General features: G+C 37.2%; 4 protein-coding genes across 5 annotated transcripts in view; 1 reads left to right on the top strand and 3 right to left on the bottom strand.

Moving 5' to 3' along the window:
- Positions 1-1,753, bottom strand: part of LOC145965699 (putative sugar lactone lactonase YvrE) — a 5,347-nt gene extending 3,594 nt beyond the window's left edge. The window contains exon 1 of the mRNA XM_083089357.1: positions 1,594-1,753. Coding sequence (XP_082945483.1) covers positions 1,594-1,658 — 65 coding nt within the window. The 5' untranslated portion in view covers positions 1,659-1,753. The remainder of the gene's footprint in view (positions 1-1,593) is intronic.
- A 2,067-nt stretch (positions 1,754-3,820) lies between these two features.
- Positions 3,821-7,842, top strand: Sec61alpha (SEC61 translocon subunit alpha). The gene is made up of 8 exons (XM_083089226.1): positions 3,821-4,015; positions 4,197-4,264; positions 4,479-4,544; positions 4,627-4,837; positions 5,059-5,316; positions 5,445-5,611; positions 5,779-6,168; positions 6,248-7,842. The coding sequence occupies exons 1-8, from the start codon at positions 4,009-4,011 to the stop codon at positions 6,509-6,511; spliced, it is 1,431 nt and encodes a 476-aa protein (XP_082945352.1). The 5' UTR covers positions 3,821-4,008; the 3' UTR covers positions 6,512-7,842.
- A 277-nt stretch (positions 7,843-8,119) lies between these two features.
- Positions 8,120-12,175, bottom strand: Omd (integrator complex subunit 5 omd). Its single transcript, XM_083089225.1, has 11 exons — positions 11,797-12,175; positions 11,585-11,714; positions 11,111-11,520; positions 10,862-10,997; positions 10,123-10,792; positions 9,806-10,050; positions 9,522-9,727; positions 9,233-9,379; positions 9,006-9,146; positions 8,676-8,936; positions 8,120-8,604 (listed from the first exon to the last, which is right to left on the bottom strand). Exons 1-11 carry the CDS (start codon positions 12,019-12,021, stop codon positions 8,383-8,385), a joined length of 2,793 nt encoding a protein of 930 aa, XP_082945351.1. The 5' UTR covers positions 12,022-12,175; the 3' UTR covers positions 8,120-8,382.
- Positions 12,176-12,373: 198 nt separating this feature from the next.
- On the bottom strand, positions 12,374-13,773 carry LOC145965561 (protein anon-73B1). Of its 2 annotated transcripts, none has more exons than XM_083089228.1 (3): positions 13,497-13,773; positions 12,791-12,963; positions 12,374-12,702 (listed from the first exon to the last, which is right to left on the bottom strand). In XM_083089228.1, exons 2-3 carry the CDS (start codon positions 12,959-12,961, stop codon positions 12,604-12,606), a joined length of 270 nt encoding a protein of 89 aa, XP_082945354.1. In that variant the 5' UTR covers positions 12,962-12,963; positions 13,497-13,773; the 3' UTR covers positions 12,374-12,603. The 2 variants fall into 2 exon arrangements, with proteins under 2 accessions (XP_082945354.1, XP_082945353.1); XM_083089227.1 differs by having other exon boundaries at positions 13,287-13,767.
- Between the last annotated feature and the right edge of the window lie 7,298 nt (positions 13,774-21,071).

The following is a 21,071-nucleotide window of genomic DNA, read 5'->3' on the forward strand; positions in this document are numbered from 1 at the left end:
AAAGAATGAGTTAAGCTAACAAAAGATTAAAGTTAAGCGGTGTTGGTAGAAATGGCCATTAGACGTCTATTCGACTTATCATTTCTCACTGGGCAGATAGCAAAATAATGTCTTAATGACGTACTATGAGGTCATTAAAACGTTATTAAGATGTCATTTGACGTCATTCTGCTACCTGGGTAGTTGAACGCATTTAATCAAATTAACAACAACTTATTTTTTCAGTGTGTTACAACACATTTCGAAACATATTGAAAAATTCATAATGTGAAGTAATATTTTTCGAAGGTGAAAATATTAAGAAAATTAATAAAGATATCATATGTGCTAATAATATATAATAATAAAAAAATATCGCATTTTTTAGTGTATAATTTAATTTTCTTTTTTTTTTATATGAAATAATGTTATTAATAATGACAAATTTAAAAAAGATATAACTCAATCTTTTTCACACATTAAATACAAAATATTTTAAGATCTTTCTTACAAAAATATGTAGCGGTGACATTAAAAATATTATATTTTTATATAATTTATATAATTTTGAATTTTTAAATTAAATTAATTTTATATTAAATTTATATAAATATTAAATTTACATTAATTTTAAATTTTTACATAATTTTTGCAGAATACGGATATTATATAGAAACGGATATTATAAGGATATCATATGGAAACATCAAATGTTACGTCCAGCAGATATATTTACGAGATAATAACATTTCTGATGGAATATTGGATATAAATAGCAGTGCTTCTGCAGGCGAAAGAAATAGGAGACAGAAGAGAAGACGAAGAGAGATTATCTTTATATAATTCCCCTTTTTATCTTTCTCTATCAGATAAAATTATAGTTTATAAAAATTATAGTTTATAACAAGTCGTGGAAAATTACGAGTTTTCAACAAGATTTTTCCAATGTCAAATGATGATTTGCGGACTATAAAGTCGTGGTGATGTAGATTTTTGTAGAATCTATTTGTGATAGTTTTTGATAAGGTGTTTACCATCGTTTTTAATAAGTTATATAATTCAAGCGATTTAGTTCAATCGATCTCTGTAATCAAAGTTCAACCGATTAATAGTCCCTCTTGTTTTCTTTTCTTTATTATTGATAACAAACGGAAAACAGTTAAATTTTAATTACTTGTAGTTATCTTATTATCGTGACTAAAATTTTCTGTATATTTTGAGATAATATTCCAATAAACAGTCTATAAATAATAATTTGTATTTTGATGAGGCATTTTTTTAAATTTTTCTTGCGTTTTTTATCTGGTAACCTAGATATTATCATTGCACATAAATATACAATCCAGATAGCATAGAGTTAAAAATGGTTCATTTATGTAAAAGAATTCTTTTTCGTCTGAGAATAAACTCAGAATTTGTGATATGAAGAATTCTTTTGAAACTCTTTGTGCTATCTGGGAAACACGCACCATGACGTTATATTATTCCTAGTTTAAACAAAACTATCAAGCTAAGCAAATATTATGTACAAATTTATTTTTGTTTTCTCACTATTTTAATGTTAAACAAAGTATTACTCGATTTATGGAAATCATGTCATATCCTTTCACTTACCCGCCATGAATGAGAACGACGAGAACGCACGCCAAGGATACGTATTCGCAAATTATTCTCCGCATGATAGTCTATATATCTCGTATTACTGTCTAACTCGAAAGTAATGCTCTCTCTTTCAGGATAGACTAAAAAGAACGAGTAAAACTTAAACGCACCGGCTTATATAGGTGTCCCTACCTTCACCGATTCGGTCGAAACCTGTGAGGGGAGTTAGACATTTTAACGAGAAACGCATTTCGGCGTTAAAAAGCGTCAACTCATATAAATTTACTGATAATAATAAATTATTTTGTGTCGCCTTTCTGACAATGATGAGCGAAACTAAATTGCACAAGTCGCGTAATAATTTAATGGCACATGGAAATGTGGGGCAGTTTTTAACGTGATCGATATTACTTAACGATAGTAATCTTTGACAAGGAAAGGTTACGGTAATCGATTATGATGATTTATCGTACAGCAAAAATATATCACGCAACCTTCTGTTAACGAGAGGAAAAAAAAGCTTTACAGGAAATGTCTTATTCTGTACATAGGTAATATATAAATTATATATAAATATATAAGTTAAATAATAATAAAATATATAAAATATTAAAAATATGATAACAAAATAAAGATATAATGATAATAAAATAACAATAAGATAAGAAAGAACAAAATAAAAATATAATGATAAAATAAAGATATAATGATAATAAAATAAGAATAAAATAAAAAAGAACAAAATAAAAATATAATGATTACAAAATAAAGATAATAAATAATATAATGTAATAATATAATGATAATAAAATAAGAATAATAATAAAATATATAAAAGATTAAAGATAATATTAAAAATTAATAATTAAGATAATTAGATTTGCTGTCTCCAAAAAGACATTTTTCCGAATCTGTTGCAATCTTATAAAATATATATTTGATATTATAAGAAAAAAATTGTGTAAAATCTAATGAAATTTTATACCATCTAGAAAGAATCGTAGAAAATATCCGGCAACATATATTAATGTATAGTCAAAAATGAATAATTATTATCATATCATATATATGATTATATACAAATACACATGTCAAAAAACATGTATTCATGTAGATAAATAGAATAAGATAATGAAAATTAATTATTTGCAGCACATTATTTATTACACAAGTTTCTTTGTATAAAATATGAGGCTCTTGACCGATATATACGGATATCCAATCATGCGAGCACTAGAAAGAAAACAAGACAGTAGATTACACGATTTTTATTATGCAATAGTTTTTATAAAAATATAAAAATATGTCAATATACAAATATTATTTTTATGTAAATATTGTTATTTTACTAATAACAACATTTATGTTTTACAAATAGGGATGTTGCAATATTGTGCATGCGCGAATTTCGTAAAAATTTTAAAATGTTTCTGTTAAATACTTTTTGATTTATGTTGTTCATAATCTTTCGATTTCTAGGAATACAGTAAGAAAGCAAACTGATATAGATATTTAAGGATATTTAAATAATCACAGCACAAAATCGACTGTATAGTTGACTGTATAATATATAAATGCGAACTTACATGGGGCTCTTAATCACAAGTACAGTCTTTGTATCTATAATTAAATTCAATCTATAATTAAATTCAATCTATAATAAATTCAACATTGGAAGATACAGCTCGCAAAATTTCCTATCTCTATGCAACCCGTCATACGTTGCTGCGAAAAAGCAGCAGCTTCGGAATCGTGAATTTAATAAAAACCGTGTCGATAAGTAGGCTTTCTTTCGCACGTGAATCAAATGCGATATCTAGTTCAAGCGTAACAAGACCCTCTAAAAATGATTAAAAAAATAAGAAAATCTTGAACAATAAATTAAAAAAGAACGAGAATGATGTACGAAACTACAAGACAATTACACGAAGATAACGAACGAGATAATTTATACAATTTAATACAATACATAAAATATAAAATTTATTACAATTTAAAACTATGACGTTTATCTTATCGCTCATTATATACTTGTAATCGCTACGTCGTGCGTGCACGACACAAAGGGAGCCCGGGAGTCCATCTGTCATCGCTGACGCGCGAACAGCTGACGCGCGCGCGCGCTCAGCTGACGCGCCCGCCGGCCGCGCCATCTGGCGCCGGCGGCGACAAGCGCGACGGACGACCGAGTGGAAACGTGCCGGCCAACATCATCAGGTCACGTGACACTCGCATATTGATACGTGTCGGCGGGGTGAGCCACGACTCCGCTACGCTTTGCCAGTCGAGCGTATACGCGGCCGCCTTTTCGTTGCTTTTATGACAGAGAAGGAAGGAGCGAGGGAGCGAATTCTCGTGGCAGTGTGATTCTCGTGTTCCTGCGAGAGACGGTCATTCGATCCTTGGTGTTAATCGCGTCGAGACAAGATGGGATGTGAGTATTTTGCTCGGAAATACCCCGGTCGTAGATCGCGTTAACCGCAACCTCTCGCTCGTAACCTCTTTGCTCGTCGCGAAAACATATTGTTGACGACGCGAATCGCTTGACATTTAAGCCTGTCCTCGTCTTCGTCCTCTGCGGGTGTCTAAGTCGTCCTTCCTCTTTCTGCTTTCAGTCAAGTTCCTCGAGGTGATCAAGCCCTTCTGCAGCATACTGCCGGAAATAGCGAAGCCGCAACGAAAGGTGAGGTCTATTTCTGTCTCTCTCGCGTATTTACAGTTTCGTGTACCGTTTTTCCGAGATTCCTCCGTTTCCCGACGTCTACGAAGCCTGAGACGAGTGAGATATACTCTACCATCTGTTTATGACATTAATATGCAATGCGTAAAATTATTCCTAATTTAAAGAAGAAAACCTCCTCTGATGTAAGCTCGTTACAACTGATGTTTCTCGACAGATCCAGTTCAGGGAGAAGGTACTGTGGACGGCGATCACGTTATTTATCTTTCTAGTATGTTGCCAGGTAAGTTGATAAGTCGCGCTGTTGTTCAAAGTTAATTTAAAGTTTTATAAGTAACGCTGATAGATAATCTTGTTATTTTCAGATTCCATTATTCGGTATCATGTCTTCGGACAGTGCGGATCCATTTTATTGGATCCGTGTGATTCTCGCGTCCAACAGAGGAACGTTGATGGAATTAGGTATCTCTCCAATCGTTACTTCTGGGCTTATTATGCAACTGCTGCATGGCGCAAAGATCATAGAAGTCGGCGATACGCCAAAAGATAGGGCGTTATTCAACGGTGCACAGAAATGTAAGTTAAGTTTGCTAATTGAAACCAATAATAAAATAAATAAATTAAAACTAATTCTTGTGTAGAGAATAAATTTGAATAATGATTTGTACTGGTCCTCTGTGACATTATTATTTAAATTTTGATATAATTAAATATATTTAATTACTGTTATTAGATTTAACTGTGAAAAAATTAATTCATTATCATTATTCATTAATATTATTTGTCTTTTTTTACAGTGTTTGGCATGGTTATTACTGTTGGGCAAGCTATTGTTTATGTAATGACTGGAATGTATGGAGATCCAACCGAGATTGGAGCTGGAGTCTGTCTTTTGATTATTATCCAATTGTTTGTTGCTGGACTTATTGTATTGTTGTTGGACGAGCTTCTCCAGAAAGGATATGGATTGGGCAGTGGAATATCTCTCTTCATCGCTACTAACATTTGCGAGACTATTGTTTGGAAAGCATTCTCACCAGCTACAGTTAACACTGGTATGATTTTATTCATTATCAGGGAAAGATCTTGTAATTTACAGAAATGTCGCTCTTTTGGCAATTCAAACTCTAATATATATTAATTGAACTTATATATATATATATGTTTTTTTTATGTCTAATAGGTCGTGGTACAGAGTTTGAAGGAGCTGTAATCGCTTTGTTCCATTTGCTGGCCACCAGACAAGACAAAGTCCGTGCCCTCCGAGAAGCATTCTACAGACAGAATCTTCCAAATCTGATGAATCTTCTCGCCACTATTCTAGTGTTTGCTATTGTTATCTACTTCCAAGTAAGTTGAAGAACATTGATACTGAAAACCAAACCATAATTTTTTGTTTGTTAGGTCAATTATTTTTATTATTAAACTATTCAAAACATATACACTAATTTCTGAAGTTTGTCTACACATGTTTCATTGTGATGATGATTATATTGAAAGGTACATATTATTTGTAGGGCTTCCGTGTAGATCTTCCGATCAAATCTGCCAGATATCGCGGTCAATACAGCAGCTATCCAATCAAACTATTTTACACCAGCAATATCCCGATCATCTTGCAATCAGCCTTGGTGTCCAATCTATACGTCATCTCTCAGATGTTGGCTGTTAAGTTCCAAGGAAATCTTATAGTAAATCTGTTAGGCGTTTGGTCGGATGTCGGTGGTGGTGGTCCCGCCAGATCATATCCAGTCGGCGGATTATGTTATTATTTATCACCACCGGAATCGGTCGGCCACATCGTTCAAGATCCCGTCCATGCTGTACTTTATATTCTCTTCATGCTTGGCTCATGCGCCTTCTTCTCCAAAACGTGGATCGAGGTTTCTGGAAGCTCGGCAAAGGATGTTAGTACAACATTCCTTGAGAACAAAATATATAAATCTTTTTAATATAATATAAAAATTAATAACATATCATTTGTAGGTTGCCAAACAACTGAGGGAACAGCAGATGGTGATGCGAGGCCACAGAGACAATTCTATGATTCGCGAATTGAATCGGTATATCCCAACTGCCGCAGCGTTTGGTGGATTGTGCATCGGTGCACTCTCTGTGCTGGCAGATTTCCTGGGCGCGATTGGTTCTGGTACCGGTATCTTGCTCGCTGTCACCATCATATATCAATATTTCGAAATTTTTGTCAAGGAGCAAAGTGAAATGGGTGGCATGAGCACGTTACTTTTCTAAGCTTAGTTCAACTATAGATTTGAAAAGTAAACTTTTTTTAATTCTGAAGAACTATATAATTTATTGTAAGAGTTTGGCAGAGTTGTGTGTATGTATGTGTGCGTGCATGAGTCTGTGTGCGTGTGTGTAAAAGTGCGCGCGTGTGCGTTATGTATGTCAAGCTCACAGGATGTAGACATACTACTAATCGAAGATTTTCCTCCCCCTTTTCGCTCGCGTTATACATAAAGTCGCACATATTTAACTTACTATTGATATGTTGTTGATTCCATGCTCAAAAGATTATAACTATCAGTGACTTTATAAACAAACAAAAAAATCTACATGTGCTTCTTTTGTAAGATACACTAACGTGATTATTGAAACACACGATATATTTTGGAATCTATCTGGAAAATAATACAGCTATGTTACATCTATGAGATCTTTGTTCTTGTGTTATGAGAGAGCATACTCTTTATTTTTACATTAAACATTATTAATTCTACGCCACGTGTCAAACTGTACAAAACATCAGCCTAATGAGGGCAAGGACGTACATACATTGACAGAAGGTAGAAAATAATAACTCAGACATACAACGGTTAAAACGCTCGCAAAGTCTAACCGCGAAAGATATCTCGCGATTAATAATATCTTTCGTACAACGAGCAATGTGTACATAATATAAGAAAGTAATTAAATATTTTCAACATTTTTTACTAGCGTTTTTTGGGCTCTGCTACATGAAGAAGAGCCGCATGAAGACTCAATTTCATATACATACGAGTAAAATCGTGACATTTATATTATAATTGAACCTATATATGATTATGAATAGTCATTTCAGTCAGGACGAGACACCCACCTAGGGTATTCGTACAGCAATTCGAACAGCGTTCGCTCATCTTGGGTACCATTCATTCCTGTATCGATAATAATATGAAATAAGTTAATATTTTTTCACACACACACATATATATGCGTATATGTGTGTATGTATTTAGGAGAAAAGAAGAAAATGTGCTTTTATAAATATTAAAACATCTTTTTTTTCGTCTTCCTTGTTTCATCTCTCCTCATTTTGTGTCCCTCGACATTTCATCGCATCTCGTCGGTTATTTGTACGCGTGATATCTCATTTCATCGTTCATTTAATAATAATGTCATCCGAGAGTCGCATAGAATAAATCTCTATATCCATTAATTGTCATTAATCGAGAATAATAAGACACACACGTGATCGATTATGCCAATAAGAAAAAAAATAAGATTCATGTGTTATGTAATATGTTATATACATAAAACAGAATGTGTATACAAGAAATTAGTAAAAATTACTTCCTATTTTATACAGTGTGTAATTGTGTCGTTTTCTACTTTATACATATAGAATTGTTATAAGAGATATACATGAATTATAACTATTGTTATAGAATATCAATATGTAAACAGGAAGAAGAAAAGGGAATACTAAATGTACTTACTGTTAATGGTGTACTTACTGCCAATACATGAAACTTCCGAAAATATTTAATTAAATTTAACATATATTATTATTTTGAAAAACATTTTTAATATCAAATAATATAAATTTCTTGTTTTTTTTCTTATAAAATAGATGTATATTTTGACATTTTCAGACGCATGCATCATCTTGATTTAGTAAAAATTTTATAAAGTTTTATATCCGTTATATATATGAAGTATTTATATATTTACTGTTTTCTATATACATATATGTAAATGTGTGTATATGTATGAAAATACAATTTCAAATTACAGTGTTATTTCTGTCAAGAGAGTATCATGTATTTACAAGTCTTGTGTAATTACACATTAATTAAAATCGATTTAGATCTCGTCAAAGATGTACTCTCTCCCTCAGCATATTACTTATTTTCATTATAAAATAATGTCGAATATAGAGGTCCCAAAGTATGAATATTCGCCAGCAATACTAGGCGAAGAGTGTCTGTAAAGCGTGCATTGGGCGATGATGTGTCGATGTCCCTCCAAGCTATATTGGCACCTTCGCTCCGCGTGAATAACGCCGGAGACGGCACATTTTCGCGCATGTACGCCCACAAGCACTCCCTCATTATCGTATTTATCTGCAACGCAAATTGGAACCGCTTATCAAGTGTATCTTATTGGAATATTGATTGCAAACTCGAAAATATACCTGGTGTGGCTGTAAAACAGGTAGGATATCCCTAATACTCGCCAATGGAGGCGGTAATAATTGACCGAGTGCCATTATAGTGACGAGCGAGACGCCTTCCTCCGTATTCCAATTAGCCATCACGGTTGCGGTGATGCCTCTCAGTAAAACGGAGCAATAGGCTAACGCCGGTCTGTACCAGGCGGTCAATTCTAGCAACGTCCATAGCAGAGGTACCTCCTTAAACTTGCGACGGATTTGCAAATCCCTCTCTATCGTCACCTATCACACAATCGGAATCATTATTTTATTGCAACAAATACCTTAAAGAAGGTGAATAATGAGAATTACTTTTGTAAACTCCTCATCGGGCCATGGGAGGCCATTGTACATAACGTCGGGGGACACCAATTCGACCAGCAACAAACTGACCATCGTCAGAGCGTCCAAGTTGACGGGGTATCGATCTGACTCCTGGTTGCTGCAACAAGCCTAGAAAATGTTTAAACGTTAGACTGTTTAACGCGATATTCGATCTATCAGATGCATGTGATAATTGCTGTCGAATTTTTCTTTACCTTTATAACGTCTATTAATAACATTTTGTTTAAGGCTATATTTTCCCTATCAACCGAATTCTCCGGCAGTAGTTTCCGCGGACCATGGCCTATTACGCCGGCGTGAAATACCGATGAATGTCGCTGTGCTAACATGGTGCTCGTCACCTGCGAATGAAATCATTTAAATTCCACATATATTGATATATCAAATCAATTCAATATCAATGAAATATTACAACATGTACCAAACATATCTTTCATACGTTTTATAAGATGTATTTTTTACAATTATATTTTTTATACAAACTTGTTTATGATTCTGATGTAACAATGACGTCTCCTCGAAACGAGGCTCAAATTTCTCCTTTGCACCAAAGTACTTTGCCTGCTCGTTATCGATACTATTCTCTAAAATCTCTCTGAGTGCCAGTACACGCGCGCAAGGAGAATAACACGTCAGATCCTTCAATAAGTGGCAAACCATCTTCACTCCTTGTTCCTTCTTTATGATATCTAGCAATAAGGAACAAAGTGGATTATCTTGTATGTTGTTACTTTGAGAAATGAAAGATGTTAAACAATTTTATTTACTTGTTTGTGCAATGCACAGGAAGAAATATTGAATGGCTGCTCTCGTCAATTTCAGCACGAGTTCCACATTGAAAATATAATCCTTTTCGGACGTGCTCAATAGATCCAACAGACTAACGATGTCGTTTGCCAAATCAAAGTTGTCGGTTCTCATCAACAGGGAAGATATTTGATACAAATTAGATCTAAGAGCTCTAGTAATCATCCTCGATTGTAATATCGCCGCTTTATTCGATTTCTCCCACCTAAATTGAATATATAAAATGATTATAATTTTAATATTATGCATAATTGTACTGAATATTATTGACACTTGCTTCAACATTATAGTGAGATTTTTAAACAACTGTCTCGAGTCCTCCTCATTTATGACATTTTTATAGTATATCTCTCTAAGCGCCTGCTCCAAGATCTGCGTAAGATAATCGTGACCAGCAAGAATGTTTTCGGTTCCAGATTTGTTCGCGGGAAACAGAACAATGTTGTTGGTGATGAGACGTATCAGGGCTGCGAGATGAAACGTTGTTGGCGCCTTCACCAGCATATGAGACGCCATGAAAACGACTATGTTTGGATTCTGACTCCTCAGGAAGCACAACAGTCTAACAGCCGTTTGCACCCGCAATGGGTTGGAATTCAATAACATTGGCACAATCAGCGATATCTCCTGTTTGATAGAACTCAGAAGAGCGATATTGGCGGACTGCGGTCCATGCGTCCTCAACAAGAGATCAATTTCTTGTAAAATCAGCTCCAGAATCTCCCGACAAACGTTTTTCACGTTTTGCGCCGCGTTAACGCTGTGATAGCCGACATTGCTCGTGTTCAAACTCGTGTCTAGCAATATATTGATTATTTGCGATGCGCCCTGCTCGCATCCCAATATCAAGTGCACAGTCAAGTCTATCAATGCTGCCGATTGATTGTCAAAGTATTTACACCAATCTGCTGCAAACAATGCCAGACGCGGTATGATATCGGGTCTCACTGTAATAAAAATTTACATGGTTAATTATATAATTCACTAAAAAAATATAATGTTTATTAAAGACTTACATGTTTGTAACACATTGTTGGTCATCGCTTTCAAAAGAGTCTGCGAAAGCGAGGCTAGATTCAAAAGAAAAGGCACTGTGGCCAATTTCTGCTTCTTAGTATCCTCATCAAGGTTCACATCCTCATCTAAACTCCACTATAAGAAAATTATCGTGCAAATGTATTCATAAATTCTTATACAAGTCAGATACTAAAATATGCATGCATTTTTCTAGCAATATTACAATGTAACAATTTATCAGGACTTGCCTGGAACAAATCCAGCAGTGCTTTTCTAATATCTTGAAAATGACTACCCGCCAAGTGTCCCAATATACCAACAACGGAATTTAACTTTGGGTTCTTAACGTTATGCTCGTAGCCCATGGCGCAAAAGTCCTTCAATCCACATGATAGCACCCTAGTAATCACAGTATTTGGAAAACAGCTTCCCACATGAGCGACCACCCAATCAAAATACGGACTGTGCAGAACACTGGTATCTAACAATGCTTTGATACAGGACTCTGTGTCGGAATGCATGAGGCATTGCAAACATTGCGCCGTAATGTCTATCAGAGTTCGCGTCGCCCGGCAGGACATCCACTGCTGCAGAAAGTCATTGATTCCAGCATCGACAGGCAAATTGCGACGTTTCGAGTAATCAGAGGATACTTTGCCTGCGAAAGAAACGTCACTTGAAATTGTACTCCGCTTCCATTCAACTGTACATGAAATATATACCGAGTAAGTCCAACGACCAGGCTGATATGATAGGCGCCCAAGCTTCTGGGTGTCCATTTATGAAGCTGCTGAGGACGGCGTGAATCTCCACTATGATGCCCTCCTCGGGTATTGGTATATTTTGATTCGTCTGCAAAAATTGCAATTTTTACTAATATTATTCACATCAGGCGTATATAACGGGTGTGAATAAAATTCGAATGAACTGATACCTCGATCTGACGAACGTATTTCGACACCGCGGTGAAAAATACGCTGCAAAAGTACTCGAGGACGGCATCCCTTGCCGCGGGCACATTTTTCAGCAGGAACAAAGCTGTACGCGTCACGTCTTGCGTGTGTGCGCCGTGGGAAGACCTGGACACGGCGCCGGAGATAAATTTTCTAACCTCGGCCAGGATGTCCTGGGGCGATAGAATCGCCGTATTATGCAACATCCTCGAATTGTCAATAATGATCCTTCAGTCGCAGGACAATCATATTATATTTCAATTATATTTGCATCTCTGATCAATTTGGTCGAATTAAATTCATCGCAAGACGTGTTAAAAATACCGTGGCGCTCTCGATTGAGAGGTTATGTTATATTGCAATATACAGGGTGTTCAAAAAATCCTCAACGAATTTCTCACTTTATCCTTGATTAGATCATTTTACAGCTTCTTGCATAAAATAATTATAATTATTATATAATATATTATATAATAATAATTATTAAAAAATATTATATAATAATATTATATAATTATAATTATATAAAAAGAGTAAGAATAGTTTAATACCTGGATATAAGATTAAAAACATATATTTAAGAGATTATAATATTATATAAAATGTCTTCTTTCAACTAACTTATATATATATATTTCAGACATGTATAACAAGGAAGCAATTATTCTTGAGAGTAAAGGCCAGTCTTCAAATTATGCTTCAGATCATAGAATGTAAATATACAAATGTAAAAACATATAAATTAGAGTATAAATTAAAGTATGCTTGGTCATTGCACAAAGAATGTCTCAACGCCTCTTCTTCTTCTCTTGCTTGCGCGGCCGGTGAGGTCTTCTTGGCGTTACTTGAGGACTGTTTTCAGAACATTCTACGTCGCTTGGGTCATCCTGCAATTATAACAATTATATTATTATCATAGCAGGCATGAAGGACAAATTATATCCTCAGCAACCTGATGTAATCATAAAATAATACCTTTAAAGCTGCCACACCATCGGATGGACCTGCCTGATATATCACTATGGACAACAAGCAGATAATTTGGAACACTGCGCCGACATAGAGGCCAAATCTCAACAATTGTTCAAACAGAGTCTCCTCCGCTGGCAGTAAAAGGCGTTTGAACTGTGGATCTGCATCTGCCATTTCTACGTGTGGAAAAAATACAAGTTGGATGATAATTTTCACTTGTATTAGATGAGGTAGAAATACAAATCAAATGATAATTTTATTTATACTACTGAGCTAAAGTTTATCATAAAATAAAAAAGAAAATATATTTGTAAATCATATTTAAATTGAAACAAATGTATAAAATAATTATTTTTCATCAAACAAATTGCTATAAATATTATTATAATCTATTATAATATTTAAATATTATTATAATATTATTATCTATTATAATATTTAAATATTATAATATTATTATAATAATAAATTAATATTATTAGAATGAAAAAGTTATTACTTCAGCTACAGCGAAATATCATATCCCGTTCATTCGCGAATTTAGGATCCTCTGGACGCACTATTATCCTTTCCAATTTTTTCTACCGTGCCCCGGACTTTATTTCATTCTTTTCTCTCCTCATCCAAGGATCTCTCGCGCGATTCTTTCAAACGATCCAGCATATCTCGCCGAAACAAGGGCAATTCTCGATCGACGATACCTACTCACAATCAATCGCGTCGATACATGACGTTCTACGATTGTTTACAGGTGTTGGGGGATACACATGTACCAGGGGGCGAGGAAATCAATAACAGGCGACCGGCGATCGCCGCGTTTCGCGCGAGGCGACAAATAGTGCCAACATTATACGCCCACGCGCTCCGCTTTTTTTTCCGGCAATCGCGACGTTTCGATAGAGCGTCTCGACCTTTTTTTTTTCCTCGGGATCGCCGCGATTTTCCTCTCAGCCCATCGCGCCCCGAATTCAGCCGAACCCCCTCGGCGCGCTTCGGCCTCGCGTCTCCCCCCGCTCCCCCCTCTCTTCGTCCCTAACGTTGGCAGCGCATGGCGATCGCGCTTGCGGCGCTTGCCGCCAGATGGCGCGGCGCCCGCGCGCCGCGCCATCTGTCGGCGCCGCGCGCAGGCTCGGCCAGCTGAGCACCTGTCATCTCGGCTCGAGTTTCCAAAGGAGCCTCGCGAAGGATCCCGTCGTTTATCGAACGCGCGAATCTTTCGGATCCCGGATTCGCGTCGCGTTATTCTTGAAAAAAAAAGTGAACCTGAATTTCTCGACGGGAGAGAGGAAGAACGTAGTAAAAGTAGATATTCGCTCGCCCGGCGGATCCGGGGGAGGGATTTCGAATGTCGCGCGGCGCGACGGAGGCGCCGGAAAGCGAGCTGGGTTCGAGGCTCGGTCGCTCGCGAGTCCGTGGATGTGAACCTTTGTTTTGTACATTCGCACAAAAGTAATGGCTACCGTCTCCAGTTTTCGATTAATGTTTTCCGCGGAGATCCCGGATCCCCGTGTCTCCCGCGGCATTTAATAACGCGAGATCGGCCCGCGCGACGCCCCCGCGTCGGCCGCGATGCGCGCGGTATCCGTGCACCAGCTGTTTCGACTGCCTTAGTGTCATTTTCGTCGAAAAATGCCTGTGTTTACATCCAAGATACAACCGAGCCTCTGCGTTCCTGTCACATTCAGGTAAGCGACGCTCCCGCGAGACGCGATTGTCCCTCGGTTTGACAGACCCGGGTTCGCGAGGACCCCTTCCGCGAGGAAAACGCGACGGGAATAGACCCTCGTCGACGGGACGTGCTCGTCCCTCGGTCGGCGACGACGACGATCGTCGTCGTCGCTCGTCCTTTGCTCCTCGTCCTGGTCTACAACAGTGTCTAAGGTCGCGAATCTCGTCGTCCTGTGCCTCGATCTGCCCCAGGGACCGGGAAATCGCGCGAGTGTCCGCGAGATCGCCCCGAGAAGCGAGTCCGTCGTACTTAACCAAAAAAAAAGTTTCGCCCCCGAGGATGAAGGGGAGCCCGGTCCGAGGGGGAGGAAGAGCAACGGGGGAGAGAGAGCCTCGGTCGCGTCGTCGAGTCGTCCTCTGGAAAACCGCGAGGAGTATCGCGGATAAATCCTGGACGTGGACGCAATTTTTCGTCCCGGATGGTGGCAACAATGCCTGGTAAGATGGTGAGCCAGGCCAGGTCAAGCACGCACTTCGTGTCGCGAGATACTCGCGTTTTCCTCCTCGATCGCGTGGTCCGACTTGGGCGGTTTCAGAGGAGACGATTCGTGCATCTTCCTCGTGTATCCCGTGACGGAAAATCCGTTGGAGGGCTTCTATCATTGACTGCACAGCCTGGACTGAACAATCTTCAAATCCTGTACACATTGCTGGTGTCTGTTACGCTTTACTGCTTTCTTTCTTCCTTAAAAGGACACTACGTGATATGTATCTCTTGACTTTCACAATTCCATCCGTGTGTCTTGACATGCAACCCCAGACAACATAAGTAGACATGTCTTTCCTTGTATCTATTCTATTTATTCGTTCAATCAAGTATTGTGTTTTATCCATCAGTTGATTTTAGGTGCTTCTTGTCGATTCCAAGTCCAATGAAGGTTTCCTCCCTTGTGGCAATAGTAGAATGTATCAGTCAACCTAAATGAAAACAAAACCATCCGCTGTGCCTCTCTGGAGGAGGCATTTAAGTCTCTTTGGGTAGACTAACTAGATAGAGAGGTAAGGAAGCGGAGTGCAAGGAACACGAGTGCCACTGCAGTAGGAATGATAACAGTTTATTGGCGTATATAAAGCTGTTTTATTGCAAGAGCACAGGTAGATTCGAATCCTACAGCTACAAGGACAAATCTTTCACCAAGTCATTGCGATTCAAAATATGTACAAAAGCATCCCGACGTGTTGAGTCTCCAAACATATGTATTTATCCAGAGATTTACGCTCATCCCGAACAAGACTTGTCAACAAACTAGCGTCAGGATCAAATAGCAGCGCGCGAATGATTACATTAAGGCGGCTTTACATCGCATTAGGGCGGATCTTCAAGTTAAATTATTTTTCCGAACGCAATAATCTCGGGCATCGCTTTCCTTTCCAGCGTTTAAGGATAGATGTCGGTGCAAGTGACGTAATCCATTTACAGTTTCGCCCGAAAATCGAGATTTCACGGATCTAACCTAAGCGGATTAGAGGCGAGGAAACGACGGAATCGGGAATTATTTCACGGCGGGAATAGAAAAGAAATCTTGCCAGGCGGCGCTCGTCTCGCTCAGATGGCGGCCATGTTGCCGATTCGCCCTGCCCGTCCCCCCTCCCTCCCTCCCCCTCCCCCGCGCACGCGTGCGATGGCCTCTCACCGTCGTCCACCTTTACAGGATCTCTTCACGAGAGAGTGCGCGATTCCTCGCGTAAAATCTCGTGAAATGTACTCGTCGTCTATTTTCCTCTCTCTCTCTCTCTCTCTCTCTCTCTCTCTCTCTCTCTCTCTCTCTCTCTCTCTCTCTCTCTCTCTCTCTCTCTCTCTCTCTCTCTCTCTCTCTCCAGGCCAAGTTTCCTCGCGTTTCTTGCCGCTACAAAAGCGTACCCCCTCGGCGTTAAATTTACCCTTTAGCGTGCGGAGGATTAGCATGGCGGAAACATGTATATGTTTGAGGAGGAATTTCAAGCGCTTTTTCAACATATGTTTTCCCCGAGCGAGATGATAGATGATGATACAAAAGAAATTAGTAACATTCGGGATGCTTCTCTCATCACACTTTTTTTATCTTAATAATCTGAATAATAAAAAAAACTTTTATTGTCAAATAAATTTGTAACAAACTTATAACAATTTATAACAAATTTATAACAATTTATAACAAACTTATAAGAATTTATAATAAACTTATAACAATTTATAATAAACTTATAACAATTTATAACAAATTTATAACAAAGAGAGTTTTTATTAGAGAGCGAAAAATCAAAGTGGATAATAAAATTAAAAATAAATTAGGATATCAATAATCTGTCATCTCGACACTGACTATCTTTTCACGAAAAATATAGGAATATTACACTAATACAAATATTATAATCACACGTGAAAAATAATAGAATAAAACCGACGACATTTTTTGACGATTTGAGAGAAAATTAAATTTTCCCGGACGCGATTTGAAAAAATCTGTCCGTGATTGAGGCTCGAAAAAAAATTGATTTTCAATTATTCTCTTTAAATTATTATTTTTGGCGCATGATTACAATATTTACATCCTTCTGTATCTGGAAATCCCGTCCTTCCCCATCGATTCCGTCGCGGAATTTCGCTCGGCGTGAGATTTGTCCGCGAAATGTTGGCCACACTCACGCCTCATCCACTCCTACCCCGGATTTACATCCGCGCAGATCTATATTCCTATTTTTAGACAAGCAGCGCGCACACGAGCCGGGTCTACTCCGAGCCCCGGTGCCGCCGGAAGTGAAATATTAAACAAGACGGCGCGCTGTCTATCCGCGCCGTAATCGCCGTTTTAGCTTCGCCATTGAAGAATCTAACGATGTCGATTCGCCCTTGTATTTTTTTTTTTTACCATCCTTCCAGTCGATCTGGAAAATAATTAATTTAAGATGATAATAAATTTAAGAATAAATAATTTTATAATAATTAATTTTAATAATAATTAATTTTAGAATAATTAAGAATATAAGGATAATAATAATTAAGAATAATTAATTGTAATTAATTATTAACAAATCGCCGTGATTTCTTTGCGATAATTTTCCTAATTTAAATCGAAGGATAGGGACTGATCTCGCCATCGCCAAAGCGTGGAAATTAATTGGTCGATCTCGCGCTATCGCTCCGAGTGCGTTCGATTAATGCGCTATTGATTTGCCCGACTCTATTACGCGTCGTGCATCCATGCACGAATCAATTATCGATCGGTTTATCCGAACCCGTAGGCGCTGCTTTCACAGGTACTATGAACGTCAATTTGCGAGCTGTGTTTTGCAACGTCGATTACGGCATTTTTTTTTTTTCATGCGTAACGGGCCGGAGAGACGGAACAGCGAAATATTTTTAATCGAAGCGTATTGCGCGTTTCAATGAAATTTGTACACATTTGCCGCGTAACCGAATTTTACGACACCAAGTTGGCTCGAAACGCGAAATTTTTTACAGAGCGAAATCAATTTCGAGCGGAAACGATTAAAAGTTAAAGTGGATAAGATGCAAAATTGCGTGCAAAATTGCTACTTGATACGCACTTTATATACACCCCGTATATTATAAAAATAATGCACTGCAGAGGTGCCAGTTGGAGACGAGCTCTCATTAAAATTGACCCTAAAATTGATCCGAGCGCGAGATAACGCGATCGTTATATTAGTATCTTATTTTTTGTAAGTCTAGAAAATTCATACGATACGATATATCGACGACAAAATCGTCTCTGCGTGGGCGAGTGGCCGGCGATGGTGTTGGTCGCGAGGTGAAATCGTATCGACCGCGAAGGAAAGGAAGTCGCGTGAACTGAACGAACAATACACACACAAATACATAAAGTCAGAGATTAGACACTCTTTGAATTTACAATTTCTGTACAACTCACGAGAAAGAGAATAACATTATTATTATATTACTATTATATAACTAGATGAAAACCCTCGCAGCTGAGAATATTATTATCAAAGCATCCATGTAATAATCCTGTTTTTTGGCGGATAGGATTATTCGGAGTCCCCTCTGACATAGTTTATTATTTCCATTTTTTAGAAATAATTTATAAATTAAATAAATGAATTAGAAATTAAATAAATAAATTAGAAATTAAATAAATGAATTAGAAATTAAATAAATAAATTAGAAATTAAATAAATGAATTAGAAATTAAATAAATGAGTTAGAAATTAAATAAATAATTTCTAAATTAAATAAATAAATTAGAAATTAAATAAATAATTTCTAAATTAAATAAATAAATTAGAAATTAAAAAAATAAATTAAAAATTAAATAAATAATTTTTAAATTAAATAAATAAATTAGAAATAAAATAAATAATTTCTAAATTAAATAAATAAATTTATAGAGGAGTTAATCATAATATAAAATTAAATACATAAAAGTCAAATGTAATTAAATGAGTTAAGTGAGACGACATGATCTCTGTCTGTCTCTAGCATTTCGACGTCAGCAGCAGCGCCCGAAGAAGAGGCGGCCGCGAAGGGCATCGCGTTTCCCCCCTTTAACCTTAACCCGGGCCGGGTTTCGGCGGGCGATCGATAGGCTGCATTCTCTCCGTCATCGCCGCCGTATGGATCCTAATTGCGGCGCGATTGACTTTTAAACCCGGCACCGTGCATAATTCATGAGTCATGCAAATCCCAATCAGCGCGCGTCGCTTTGGCCCCGTTAATCCGATCCCCGATCCGTGATTGGCCGATTCGGTCAGCTGGCGGTCGCGAGTAAGTTTCGCGAACTTGTTTTCTCGCAATCCTCTACCCATTATTTTACAGGCACGTGACGTTTGACAGATAAACGTCAAAGGGAAGCGATCTGACTTTTACGTATTTAATTTTATATTATAATTAACTCCTCTATAAATTTATTTATCTAATTTAGAAATTATTTATTTTATTTAGAAATTATTTATTCAATTTAGAAATTATTTATTTAATTTCTAATTTATTTATTTAATTTAGAATTCGTGATTTAATCGACGCCGAAAGTGAAAAAAATCACGACCAACGTTCGAATAGGGTCTTCGCTCGTCGATGACGTTTCTGTCAAAGTCACTTGTCCCGCGCAAAGATCGGCGCTTCACATTTGCCTGTCTCTCTCTCGCGCAATCGAACCAAGGCGGGATGGTGAACGTGTAATTTTTGCGGATCATCGACCGTTGTCGCATCATCGTGAGGTCACGATGTCGTGCGAAATCACGACGTCGCGCGAGGAGCCTCCTCCATCGGTCGATTGTCATCGTCCGTCATCCCCTCGCGCCTCGAAATACCGGTCGTTTACCGGACGTTAACGAGATGATACGCGATTTATCGAGCGATTGTCCAACAGTCGATGCAATTAAAGATTTTCGTGTGGGATTGATTTCGAAAGATTAAAGATAGCGATCGAGATACTTGATTGAGGTGATCGAATAAAGTACTTAAGAAATCGAATAAAGTAATTAAGAATAAAGGAATTTTGTTGGGGCAAATTTAAGAGGTTCAAACAAGTTCAAGTCAAGCTCAATTCAAGCTGTGGGATGTTATCGTAACTTGTATGCACGAGGATTAATAATGTCCCATCTTAATTAAGGGGGACTCGAACGAGATGTAACATTGTATTCGTTATGATATCAGTACGTATGCGTTAATGCAAACAAACACGTGTTATCAGTGATCCGAGTTGTGGAAACATCCGGGCTTTATTAGACAAATTGCGTTTTAATGAAACTGTACGTTTGATATTTACAATTAAAGCGTTTATATTTTATGTGTATCATTTTTTAATATTTTTTGTATTAATATTTACTCGCTCTAACAAGATCATCGATAATCTGGAATTTATTAACATTTCAAATATATAAACATCCTTCCCTCTCGTTGATTCTTTTATTTCACGCATTTCTCATTTTTATTAATATAATCTCCCTTGAAAATTGCGAACTATAACATTATATATAATGTCATATAAATGTTATATAAATGTTATATTAATTACATGTATAATTTACAACTTAATTACATATTATTTTATTAAATATTTACTCGATAATTAAATTCCATTCAACTAAAATTACCAATAGATCGGAAAAGAAATTAAATTAAAATTACAAAATTGATTGAATTAAAACATAATTCGAAAATCTCAAATGAAGATTTGGTACAAGAAGTGCGATACTTTTTCCTTCCTTACACGCTATAAAGGCTGAGAGGTGTACTTTCGTTTCCTCGCGCCTGAATATCGCAAGGATTCGATGCGTTTCTGCGGGATGACGTCAGCGCGTATTAATGGCGCGTGCGATTCTGACATCAGACGGATTCGTGCCGAGTAGTTAAGTCGTATCTAAAAACGCGATTTCTCTGGCACGCGTTTTGCGAAATTAATATTTACCTCCCCTCCTCCTCCTCCTCCTCTCTCTCTCTCTATCTCTCTCTCTCTCTCTCTCTCTCTCTCTCGGATCGATCATATTTTCGTAACGAGTTACGCATCGATGTTGACAGACGATTAACTTTCCACAATAATCCAAATCCATGTATCTGATGTAATATTTATCTGTTAAATTGTTCCATATCGGA

The sequence above is a fragment of the Camponotus vicinus genome, unplaced genomic scaffold (assembly GCF_025532165.1).
Source record: "Camponotus vicinus isolate PSW18456_S1 unplaced genomic scaffold, iyCamVici1.0 SCAF_14, whole genome shotgun sequence".
Lineage (NCBI taxonomy): Eukaryota > Metazoa > Arthropoda > Insecta > Hymenoptera > Formicidae > Camponotus > Camponotus vicinus.